The 13,280-nt window shown below is 35.8% G+C and overlaps 1 protein-coding gene across 1 annotated transcript in view; it reads right to left on the bottom strand.

Annotated features, from left to right (window-relative positions):
* Positions 1-13,280, bottom strand: part of APPBP2 (amyloid beta precursor protein binding protein 2) — a 54,243-nt gene that overhangs the window by 6,254 nt on the left and 34,709 nt on the right. The window contains exons 5-11 of the mRNA XM_045773151.2: positions 11,888-12,056; positions 8,100-8,189; positions 6,469-6,536; positions 6,283-6,388; positions 5,461-5,585; positions 2,927-3,012; positions 1,163-1,353 (exon numbers count right to left, since the gene is read on the bottom strand). Of these exons, the coding sequence (XP_045629107.2) occupies positions 1,163-1,353; positions 2,927-3,012; positions 5,461-5,585; positions 6,283-6,388; positions 6,469-6,536; positions 8,100-8,189; positions 11,888-12,056 (835 nt within the window). The remainder of the gene's footprint in view (positions 1-1,162; positions 1,354-2,926; positions 3,013-5,460; positions 5,586-6,282; positions 6,389-6,468; positions 6,537-8,099; positions 8,190-11,887; positions 12,057-13,280) is intronic.

Below are 13,280 nucleotides of genomic sequence, written 5' to 3'. Positions count from 1 at the left end.
TTTTATCACCACAATTAGTAATACTTGCAATATCTGACATTTCTTGCATACCTACCATGTGCCAGACATTATGCTAAGGGCTACACTTTTTTTTTTTTTTTAAGATTTTATTTATTTATTCAACAGAGATAGTGACAGCCAGTGAGAAAGGGAACACAAGCAGGGGGAGTGGGAGAGAAAGAAGCAGGCTCCTAGCAGAGGAGCCTGATGTGGGGCTCGATCCCGTAACACTGGGATCACGCCTTGAGCCGAAGGCAGACGCTTAACCATGGTGCCACCCAGGCGCCCCTACACTTTTTTTTTTTTTTAAGATTTTATTTATTTGAGAGAGCGAGAGAGAGAGTGAGCATGAGCTGAGGGAGGAGAGAGGTTTTCTTTTCCTTTTTTTTTTTTTTTTAAAGACTTTATTTATTAGAGAGAGAGAGACAGCACAAGCAGAGGGAGAAGCAGGCAGAGGGAGAAGGAGGCTTCCTACTGAGCAAGGAGCCTGATGCAGAACTCAATCCCAGGACGATACTTAACATAGCTAACACTATGTTGTTGTTGTTTAAAGATTTATTCATTTATTTTTAGAGAGAGTGAGTGAGAGAGAGAAAGAGAGACTGTGAGTGTGTGCACACAAGTTGGGGGAGGGACAGAATGAGATAATCTTCGAGCAGACTCCCCGTTGAGCGGGGAGCTCAACCAGGGCTCGATCTCACAACCCATGATATCATGACCTGGGTTAGATGCTCAACCGAATGAGCCACCCAGGCATTCCTGTTTTTTTAATTTTTCTTAGGTTTTTATTTAAGTTATCTCTACACCCAGCATGGGGCTTGAACTCACAACCCTGAGATCAAGAGTCACATGCTCTTTTGACTGAGCCAGACAGGGGCCCTGCTAATAGCTATGTTTTAGGTCTAACTTATACTAACCATATTAGCCTTTATGGTTTGATATTATGTCTTATTTTTCCATGGTTTGGATTTTGAATTTTATTTGTATTTTGACTCTGTTGTTTTATACCACCTATTTTCTCAATTCTTTCGTGGAATAAGGTAGGAGTGTAATAAATATACACTTTACTAGTGAAGATTACTGAAGATGTATTATTTAAGATTATACTTTATTACCTAAAATTATTTAATGAGAGAAAAAAAATAGCAAAATATGCTTCTACCTTAAATTTTCTCATTGACTGGTAAAGTCTTCCAAGGTTTCCATAGTGTTTTGCAGTCTGTACATTAAATTCCCCAAAAGCTTTTTTAGCTAGTTGGAGTGAAGACAGGTGCAAATCATGAGCTTCTTGAAGCAGCCTCTGTTCAGTTTCTTTATTATGACAGTCAATTGCAATCTCCTCTAAAATAAGAGCTGATTAAGAAAGCAATAACATTAGCATACTTCCAAACCATCTATCAAAGCTAATCAGAGCATATAATTTAAAATTAAATTCTATAAATGTTTGTGGTTATGGTTTAGAACTGGTAAAGATGAATTCCACGTTAATGAAAAAATATACTTTTGGGGGTCATTCTAGTTTGCATAGTATAATGAACTACAAATTTTAAGAAAAACAATGGTATACATCAAATATTTTGCAGAATTTCTCCTTTACTAGACCATTAGATTTTGCTGATGTCAATTTCTTATTTAAAGCAATGTAAGACAACAAGGCAAAGGCAAAATTTTAAAGTTATGAAACTGTGTCAAGGACTACCTAAGCACTGTTGAACATTTTGAAACCACACTCTATAAAATGTAACCTTTAACCAAATACAACTAAAAGAACTTGTTTCCTCCTACTCACTTGACCAACCAAATCAGGAAAGAAGACAGCACAATTTCAAAGTCACATACAAGACTTTCAAATTCCACTTAAAGTCTTAAAAATACATTTTATTTTACAAGGTAATTTTATTTCTAGGAAAATTGTCCATATGCACAAAAGTAAGAGGTTTAGTTCACTGGAGCATTTTTAAAGAACAAAAGGATATATATCCACATGTACTGCAATGAAAAAGTGTTCATCAGGTATTAAGTGAAAAAAAGCAGAATATAAAACTAAAAAAATCATTCATTATTTGGAGAAAAAAAGTCTAAAAAATATTCACCAAAATGCTGAATCTGGATTGGTGGGATTTCAGGTGACTTAATTCATTATTTTCTTTTTTCTAACTTTTAATTTTTACAACAATTATTACTTGCGTAATTTAAAAATGCAAACCTAGAGGGGGGGAAAAAGAACCAGTTCCGTTAAAAAAAAAAAAAAAGAACCAGTTCCAGAATTAAGGTAAAATTTCCCTAGTACGCATGGAATTACCACATGGGTGACCCAATCATGTTGGCAAAATAAATGCTTTTTAAATGAAAGGGCTTTGGAAGTGATTTAGAAGAAAAGTTAAAATAAGAAAAGAAGAAAGCAGTCTTTGGTAAGAGCCTTGCTCAGGTTAAGGGTAACCTGATATAAAGTTGAATTTCAAAATCCTGCACTCTAAAGCTGACGGTACGTGAAAAACCCATGTTACTGTGCAATAATCATGTTATTCTTTCTTTCATCTTCCCCTCAAAAGAAATGAACGAATGAAGGCATGACAGAGAGGAAAAGGAGGGGGAGGGAGGAAGGAAGGAAGAAAAAAAACAAAAGATATTCTGGCTTATTAACAATGCTATACGAGAGAAGCGAACCTTTTATCATGAACCACTGGGAATTAGTAAGTAGAGTTACAGGCAGATACTTTAAATCAGTGACTTGGCTATCTTAGTAATATGCAGATATAGTCTAATCCTATGCTACTACCCAAAGAAACAAATCGCCCTTCTTAAAAATATATATTAAAGTATATGAGACTAGACATCTGTTACAACGAAGGCAAAAGAAATCTAAAAAAAAAAAAAATATATATATATATACACACATATACTGGAGACTAATTGCAAAGGGTACCTTTCACCCTCTTTGAAGAAGCCAAAAGAAGATGATCTTCAGGTAGGATGTGGGTAATTATACCAATAGCTCTTTCTGCATGAAATCTGTAATACAGACAAATATATTCTCGCATTTCTTTTTAGTTACAAATGATTACAGCATTTAAAAAAATCACAACTTATAATACTGATGGAATTTCTAAAACTATCTGTGGTAAAGGTACTGTTTTTTGTTTTTTAAATTTCTAATCTGTTGTGGACTGAACTTTTTAAATATCCACTGGATTTCCATCTCCCACAGAATAAAGTGTGAAGCTGTCATCATAGCCTACAAGGCTCACCATGTTCTTTCCCTGGGCTACCTGTCTGACCTCATCTACCTTTTTCAGAAACAGCCCTCTCCTCCTCCTCCAGCCACACAGCCTCGCAGTTTTCCGAACATGCAAAGATACTTTCACCTAGGACTCTTGCACCTGCTTTACCGTCTCTATGGAATCCTATCCCCCTGCATGGCCCACTCTTCAATGAAAAGCCTTTCCAGACCAGCTTTTACCAAACTCCCTAAAAAATTTACCAGAGCTCTCTACTCTTAGTTTCCTTATTCTTCTTCACCATAGTAGGTATTCTCAGCTGGTATGTCTAGTTATTTGTTTATGGCCCGTCTCACCAAACAGAAGGTAAACTACCTGCCTATTTCATCTACCAGTTTCTTTCAAATAACTCCAAATCTTCTATCCCCATCTGCCAGGTAATTATTAATTTTCTCAGATCTGTTTTCCAGTTCACTACTTGTCTTTTTAGTTGTTTTCAATGTGCTGTTGACCTTGTCTTCGGAGTTTTAATGTCAATGACTACTTTCTAATTCTAACTACTACATTTTATTTTTTATAACAACTCTTACTGAGATATAATTCATACCACACAATTCACCCACTAAAATGTACAATTCAGTGGTTTTTAGTATATTCAGAGAGTTGTGCACCCATCACCACAAGCAATTTCAGAGTATTTTCATGACCCTAAAAAAGAAACACTGGCCCATTAGTAGTCTCTCCATTTTCCTCCAACCCTATCAGCCCATGGCAACCACAAATTTATTTTCTGTCTCTTACAGATTTGCCTATTCTGGACATCTCATATAAATGGCATCATACAATACGTGGTCCTTTGTGACTAGCTTCTTTCAATCAGCAGAATGTTTTCAAGGTTCACATCCAGGTTGCAGCATGTATCAGCTGTGTTTTATTTTTAAATCTGCCCTTTCCCCCCCTTTATTTTCCCTCCAAAATAGTACTAATTCCTTCTTTTACATCAGGGTCAGCAAATTTTTTCTGTAAAGGGCCAGACAGCACATATTTTAGGCTGTGCGGGTCACACACTCTGTCTTAACTACTCAGCTCTCCTGACAGGGCACGAAAGCAGCCATAGACAATATGCGAGTGACTGAGTATTGCTATGTTCCAATAAAATTTTATTTTCCCTGCAGGCCACAGTTCGCTAACCCATTTTATAAACTTAATCATTTAAGGATACTTACTTTATAGTATCAACCAAGAAGTTCTGTTACCCAATATTCTTTGGGTTCTAATCCTATTTGTTACGTCTGCTGATTCTCACTCATAGAAGAAATGTTTCCTTACTTCATTTCAAAAATTTTTAATGGTGAGTTCATCTTAGGTAGAGCTAGATCTATGGGAAGTCTGTTTGGTTTGGGTTGAGAATTTCCAAGAGTTTTGCATCTTCTCCCAAAAGGTATCTCAGGAGAACTAGCAGTCCCAAAGTGCTTCTTAATGTTTTTCTCAGTTTAGGGGTTCCTGAATACATGATGAAGTTATAAATTCCACTATGAGGCTCCAGTTTTGTTTAACTGAGAGCCCAACCTGAGGTGAGTTTTTTTGTCCTCTTTCTTGCCAGTGGGAATTTTTTTCCCCTCCTAGTCTCCCCTTTCCCTAATGGTACAGGCTTGATCTTGGCTTCAGCTGAGGGTTTCAGTTCTAACTCACAGTTTCCTGTGGACTAAATGCCTTATCTCATAAACCCAGGATTATTGTCCAACCAAGGCTACAGAAACTTCTAAGCTTTCCCATCACCCCAAGCAGTTATACCATAGCTCATGCCTACCCTATTGGATTTTAGTCCATGAGTGGCCCTTGGGAATTTCTTTCTTTCCCGAAAGCTCAGTTTTGCATTTACAAAGACAACTGTTGTATTTTACTCAGTATTTCTGCATATTTGGAGCAAAATGTTCTTAGGTTAAGTCGTCACTTAGCCAGAGGCTACTGTATTACTCAAAGAAAAATTACTGAAGTATTCAGAAGATAAGCCATATTCCTTATGAAGATATATAACTCTCAGTATTAAACCACATAGCATTTAAATAAATGGCTTATAAATTGGTACAATTTTAAATGACTTCAAGAACATTTTAGGCATCTTGTTAAAGCTCTAGAACACAAATCTAATTCATAAATACATTAAGTACTATTGCATTAGGAAAAACAAAACAACAGCAACAGCATTTAATCACTCACTGAAAAGGAACATGGAACTTACAGTGCGTTGTCAAATTTCCCAGAGCTATACTGGTGAACATAAGAAGAATAAGCCAAGTCTTCATGAGCTGTTGCTACATGGATATTTTTGCCACCAAACACTGACTGCCGAATGTCAAGTGCTGCCTGAAAGAGTCATGAAAATAATTCTTACTATAAATCCTTAGAAAACACTGCCCAGTAATATTAAGCATCCTAGAACTTTAAATGTATGTTCTACATATCAATACCATCAGTTCTGAAGCAAAAGTCCTGCTATATTTAAATCACAAGAGAACATAAAAGTCACCAAAGGCCTGATTTTCTGAAGACTGACTCTAACTTAAAAGACAATGGTTTCATAATAAAAATTATTCATATGTCTGAGAATCACAGCAGTGTTTTTCTATGTCCTTCTTCATAAGTGAACCATAAAATCAAGGATACCTTGTCCAGAGTGATGGTGTAAGACATTTACCTAAGAATGACTAATATAAGGCCTAATATAATTGTTATCAACCCTCCTTGCTATTACAAAGACAGCTATAATGACTCATGCTAAAACAACAATGAAGACAAGTCATCATCTGGGCAAATGAAAAATGGAAAAGTACTCTTATATATGAGTCCACAAGCCAAAAATTCTTTTCCTCGATGGTTCTCTGTAATTCCTAAAACATCCACTTCTAATCCTTCCACATATTATTTAGTATAAGAATGCTGTCCCATATATGAGAATGGGCTCAGAAAGAGTTGTTTTTAGAGTGGGTTATATACTGCAAACAAATACAGGTCAGCATGTCAATTGAGGTTGAAAGAAAAAAAGCATTAACTATTAACATACCTGATAAATTGCAACAGACTGACAGATATTATCTACATTGAGTAAGTAGAACCCATAATCTAGCAGTGTATCAGAATATTTTGGGTGTTTGGATCCAAAATGATCCCTATAAAAAGATATAAAACTATTAGGATATAAAGCAGAGAGAGACAATTTGAAATGGTATTTTTAGTAACAATCACCTACCGTGCCAAATACACTGCATGTTTAATTAACTGTTCTGCTTTCTTAAATTCACGTTTTACAACACAAGCCTAAGGATAAAGTGAAAAATTATTAAATAACTCTCAAACAGTTAATTAGTGTGCTAAAATAAGTACAGATTATATAGTCAGACTATGATGGTTTAAAAAAAAAAAGGCATCCTCAAACATAAATAGAAGGGTGCTATATGTAATTTCTTCCAAGTACTTGAAAATTCTATTATAAACAGATCTGTACATATCCTGGAAAATTATAAAGTTTAAAATTTTGACATTCATGCCCAATACAAACCTGTTACAACAAAGTTACCTTACAAAGCTGGTATGCTCCCATCCTTCCAGATTACATAATAAATAAGTGGGGGAAGGGTTCAACATAGTATTTTCTAAGCTACTTATTTATATCCCAGTTCTAGAGTGGCTTAAATATCTTGTTTTCATCTCTTAGTTTTAAAATGCAGAGAATTTCAAGTTTTCCTATTTTTAAAATATTTTTTTTTAAAGATTTTTTATTTATTTATTCGACAGAGACAGCCAGCGAGAGAGGGAACACAAGCAGGGGGAGTGGGAGAGGAAGAAGCAGGCTCACAGTGGAGGAGCCTGATGTGGGGCTCGATCCCATAACGCCGGGATCACGCCCTGAGCCGAAGGCAGACGCCCAACCGCTGTGCCACCCAGGCGTCCCTATTTTTAAAATATTTTGATTCATGAAAATAGCCAGCAGTTTTTAATCTCTAATTTTATCTGCATACAGAAATAAAAATCTTGTACATAATTAAACTGTCTTTACATTAATGAGTATATCTAATGTTTTAAATTAATTAAAAATGTATTAATATCTCTCTTCTAGCTCTGATGATAATCTGAATAGTTATGCTATGTACTTGTCTAAAATAACTTATCTAATAAGTTTCACAGAAATCTTAGACTCCTATAAATCTATAATTTTAGAATCTTTCTTCTAATTGAAATTTCCATAATTAAAACCAACCAAAATGAAATATTCAAAATCAAAAAAACTCTGGGTAGAAAGAATAAATTTGAAAATCACATCAATGCTTTAAGACCTCAGTACACCAAACCAGCAATTTAAAAATAAATGGCTTCAAAGAGTGAATGCATTTATCTATAGAGTAAGAACAAACTAAAGGGAAAATCAAGTAAGTGTCACCCAGCAGCTCAAGTACAGGAAGCTGTGACATTGTGAGGCTGCAATACTATCACTCAAAGATTTAATACTAGGCCAGCCTTTAGGAGAAAAATGACCGAAGTCCATACAATTGGGGCATGAGGAATTCAGGTTGCTGGAAAGGTTAAGAAAAACAAAAGCAAACTCAAGCTAGAATAGCACCAAAATACTGCCTCAATCTGTAGTTCAGTAAGCTGAATTATCAAAATGATTTTTTTTATGGGTTTTCTGGGTATAGGAAAATTAGCTCAATTCTATATGTAGATAAATCTGATTTCTAAGACTGAGCACAGAAACTCAGAAAATAGATCTTGTCAGTCCATGGAATATGCAATATCTTAACTTGTTAAATAACAGGTTAATTAAAACAAATTTAAAGCTTGCTAAATTCTATAATTCATTAATAATTTTAACATTACATTCACCTTAGAAGCTTGTCTTAAAACATCCACCACAACTTTGACTGGTAAACCCACTGTGATTTCTTTCATTGCCTCGATGCACCATTTGTAAGCCTAAAAAAAAATACACAGAAGAGCAAAAACCGATAAATCAAATTGACAATATTTAATGAAATGACTGTGGATCCTTCTCCCAAACTTTCAAGCACCTGAATAAGAATACACACAAAGTATTTACATTTACAATTTTCTGAGACGAAGTTTTCTTGAAAGTGTAAGTTTGTTATACTTTTCTTTGAATAAGTGACACGCAGGAAATCAGGGGCATGTTGTCTCTTGCCCACAAGCCTTTGCATATACTGTTCCCTCTGCCTTATGTACATTCCTCTTTCCTGAACTAAATCCACAGAACTTACTTCCCAGGTTTCAGCCCTAGATTAGGCTTCCTGTACTTACTTTACCTACTGTAATGCTTATTATTTTCTATCTTAATTGCCTGTTTAGTTGAGTGCTTACTTTGCAAGAGTTATTGTTCTAAGCACTTTATGTGCATTAACATACTTGACACACCAGTCCTATGAGATTCATACTATTATGGAAAACAGGTGCAGAGAGGTTAAGCACCAGTCCATGTGCTAGCACCTAGGTATCTACTGGGAAATAAAATCTAAGCTGTCCTTCTTCTCCTAGTGCTTAGGGGAAGGAAAAAAAAAAAGCGAAACAAATTACTCTGGATAGTAAGAACTGTTTCAAAGAAACAAAACATTATAGGGGTGCCTGGGTGGCTCAATTGGTTTAAGTGTCTTGCCTTCAGCTCAGGTCTTGATCCCAGGGTTCTGGGATTGAGCCCCACTTCGGGCTCCTTGCTCAGTGGGGAGCTTGCTTCTCCCTCTCCCTCTTCTCTTCTTCCCTGCTTGTGCTCTCTCATTCTCTCTGTCAAATAAATAAATCTTAAAAAAATAATATAAAAGAATCATAAGGAATGGGGGGAGGAAAAATTAGAAAATATTAAAAAATAAACGTTTTCCTTTGCAAGCTTCCTTCTCTTCCATTCCACCTAAAAGATTCAGAAGCTAATTTGATGTAAAAATGAAATGTATGTGATTTAGGCCAAAAAACCGGGTTTGTATTTAAGATGTTAAATAAGCAGATTTTGTTTCAGAGTAGTAAGTTAAAATCTTTAGAACTGTAGTAGACTGTAATACTTCTTTAAAATAAATACTTCTTCAGGGAAGGATATACTTCCCTTCCACATTAAAGATGACAGTGGTCACGTGACTTCCTTTGGTCAATTAAAAAATTAATCAAAATATCGGGGTGCCAGTCGTTAAGTGTCTGCCTTTGGCTCAGGGTGTGATCCCGGCATTCTGGGGTCGAGCCCCACATCAGGCTCCTCTGCTAGGAGCCTGCTTCTTCCTCTCCCACTCCCCCTGCTTGTGTTCCCTCTCTCGCTGGCTGTCTGTCTCTGTCAAATAAATAAATAAAATCTTAAAAAAAATTAATTAAAATATGAAAGTGAAATGAAGAATTTCTGGGAAAAAGCTCTAAGAGCAAGTAGTACTTCCTCATGATGTTTTTGCCTCTGCTCTAAGGCTGGTAATGTTTTAGAGAGAGGATGCTCCATCACATGGGGTTTTGATCCAAGTGTAAACAGAATGTTAAGCAGAGCCACAAGCATCCCAAGACAGGATGTAGCAGGAGCAAGAAATAAACTGATTTTTCCACGTCACCGTTATTTTGTCAGCATAGCCTAGGCCATGCTAATATCAAAACATGGTGATAATTCATAAAACTATATCCTCAATATTTGTGTACTTTTCTGTAGCTATCAATGACAAACTTATCTACATTTTTAAAAAAAGATTTTGTTTATTTGTCAGAGAGAGAGAGAGCACAAGCAGGGGGAGCGGCAGGCAGAGGGAGAAGAAGGCTCCCCACTGAGCAAGAAGCCTGGTGTGAGCCTCGATCCCAGGACCCTGGAATCGTGACCTGCGCCGAAGGCAGATGCTTAACCAACTGAGCCACCCAGGTGTTTCGAAACTTACCTATATTTAAAATAAACTATCTGGGGCACCTGGCTGGTTCAGTTGGTAGAGCATGTGACTCAATTTTGGGGTCATGAATGCAAACCCCACACTGGGTGTAGAGCTTAAAAAAAAAGGTGAGTTCCTATGCATGGATATATAAAGATGGTGGGGCACCTGAATAACTTTTAAGGTAGACATTTCTAATACTCAAACTGTTGTATATTGCACTCTCATTTCCAGTTAAGTCAGCTATCCACACAAAGGCCTTCTGCGAATGGGGTTCTTTGTTCTTGGTGTGTGAAAATAAAAGAAAGAGGCCGAGTTCTATATTTGCGTTGATAAGCTATGGAACAACTATTGCACACAAGGAGCAGCAAAATAATCAATCAACAGAACTAATTCAGCAGACACAGGAATTCATCATCAAAAATAACCAGAACAACATACCTAATATCGCCCTAAGAAACTGTAGGCATGCTGATAAGGATTTTAGGTTTTTACATGCAGACTTGATGCCTTCTTATATGGATATTAAGAATGATCCAACATCACTTTATAATCATTCTAGAATTTTCTAGCTTTATCTCTAATATAATTTTCCTTTATTATTATTTTTAAAGATTTTATTTATTTATTTGACAGAGATAGAGACAGCCAGCGAGACAGGGAACACAAGCAGGGGGAGTGGGAGAGGAAGAAGCAGGCTCACAGCGGAGGAGCCTGATGTGGGGCTCGATCCCATAACGCCAGGATCACGCCCTGAGCCGAAGGCAGACGCTTAACTGCTGTGCCACCCAGGCGCTCCCTTTTATTATTTTTTTAAATAATTTTCCTTTAAATATGGAAATATTAATGGGGCAAAAATCAAGATAGGGATAATTATAAAATATGAAAGCTAAATGACAGCTATGTGGCAACATAAAATAATTATGATATTCTTCCATAAAGAAAACAACCAGGTAAAGGAATTAAACAGACATAGTTCACTTCTAAACTATATATTCATTAGCACTGAAGCATGAAATTAACAGCATAAAGACAGGAGTGAAACTATCTTTCTTACAAGGGAGAGGAAAGAGCAAAGCAATGCAAAAAAGTATAAATAAAATCTAGCTTCACATTAAAATAAATGCTTTCAAGTTCTGAGAGTTCACCCAGAGCCACACATCCAATAAAAAAGCATCTATTAAGGGTTCAAACTGACAGAACATGAAAATAATTTAGATAGAGCTATATCTGGTCAAATTAAAAACAAAAATAGACCATAAAACCAGACGTATGTATGTTTAAAATACATCTCACAGTATACTCTTTTTGCCTCATTTTAAATATTCCATTACAAATGTGTACTGCTTTAAGTAAACCTGATATGTGAAAATAAGATCTATTAAGACAAATACAAGATTATATGATTTCTCCTTCTTTTAAAAATGAGCTACAGCTCAATGAAATAATGTTACAGTAGTTTCAGGGGTACAGCATAGTGACTGGACAATTTTATACATTATGCTATGCTCACCACAATAAATGTAGTTACCATCTGTCACCATACAACATTATTACAATATTATTGACTATATTCCCTATGTTGTACTTTTCATCCCTGTGACTTTATTTTCTAACTGGACGTTTTGTACCACTTAATACCCTTTACCTATTTCGTCCATCACCCCCTGCTCAGGTTGCTCTGGTTTTTTGTTGTTGTTGTTTATCTGTTTCTTTTGATTTTACCCTCTAAACATAGCTACTTGCTGATCACAATGAAATGCACTTCAAAACACTCACCTCATCATAGTGACTTTTTGCAAAGAGTAGTGCACACAGTTCTCCATATAGTGCAGCTTTGTTTGCTTGCTGGCCATGTTTTGAGAGTTTATCCATGTAAGTCTGGGCTAACTTAAATGTTTCTTCACCCAAGTGATATTTGCAGTTTCCATTTCGCACATGAAGCAACCTGCAAAAGCAGAAATAACATTCCTCTATTGTTGATATTTCCAGCATGGTCCTCTTACTGATCACCACTTAGTACCCAAATGAGTTAAGGAAACTAGATGCAAAAAGTGAGGCAGCACTGGAAAACAACGGTCTGGCCCAAACCAAGATTGACTAAAACACACAGAGTATATGCTCTTTCCGGAAAACTACCCATGATTAATCTCACCCAACTCTTGATTCTTTTTCTTCTTTAAATATTTTGTATACTTTGTACACTCAGTGTGATACAACTAATGCTTAACTCTTTTTGTTCCAAATTCAAAAGTAAGGCAGTCTCATTACAAAAAATCTAGAAAACAATGAAAAAAAAATAAAATCAACACGAAATACTATTACCTACCGTTACTTTCCATTCTTTTTTCTAGTATATTTGTGCAACACTTGATCAGTAATCTCATCTCATGTTGCTTCATAAATGCTCATTTTTTGTTATCTTTCCAGTAAGGTAAGTTCAATGAAAATAGTGGCAATTGTCTATTTCTTTTAAAACCTTTGTCTTCTATGGTGGAAAAATACAGAGTTCTTCACGCAGAGTAACTGTAAAACCATGTTAGACCATCTAATGATATGCAAGAGTAGTAGGTCAGACTGTGATACCAACAGACTACACATCTGTATAGACTATGTAAAACAGAGCAGTGAGGACTGGACATGTATTTGTGTTACCTATTACAATGCTGGCTAGGACATTACGTGCCTGTATCATGACAATACAATTTTCTGAAAATGCTCAGCCTTGAGAGGGAAAAGAGTATAAAAATCATTTAAAAGAATCCAAGTAAGCAGAATCTGGGGGAAAAAAACCCAGATACTTAAAACGTATTTTTTTTCCTATCTACACCAAAAACATTAACAGATCAATGACCCAGGATGAGAAACATCTAACAATCTTCTAATTGCTATCATTTCTTTGTACAGTCAGGGAAAACAGATGGAATAACTCCAAATGAACTAAGACTATTCAATAAGTGGCAGATACTATACAATGCCAGTGTGCATCCTTCCAACACTCACCATATAGTTATCTGCTTTTAGAAAAGACTAAAACACCCTCAAGCAAAATAATATACTAAGGTTAACCAAAAATTCTGAATGGAGTACCTTTTACAATACCAAGTTCCAACTTAAAACAGAAATACATGTAGTAATTTTCAGGCTACTCTAGAATGGTGAGTTGATTGGA

Source organism: Ursus americanus, chromosome 23 (assembly GCF_024610735.1).
Source record: "Ursus americanus isolate L20-20 chromosome 23, mUrsAme1.1.p, whole genome shotgun sequence".
Taxonomy (NCBI): Eukaryota; Metazoa; Chordata; class Mammalia; order Carnivora; family Ursidae; genus Ursus; species Ursus americanus.
Note: the sequence above shows the minus strand (reverse complement) of the source record. Positions and strands in the feature narration are given on the sequence as shown.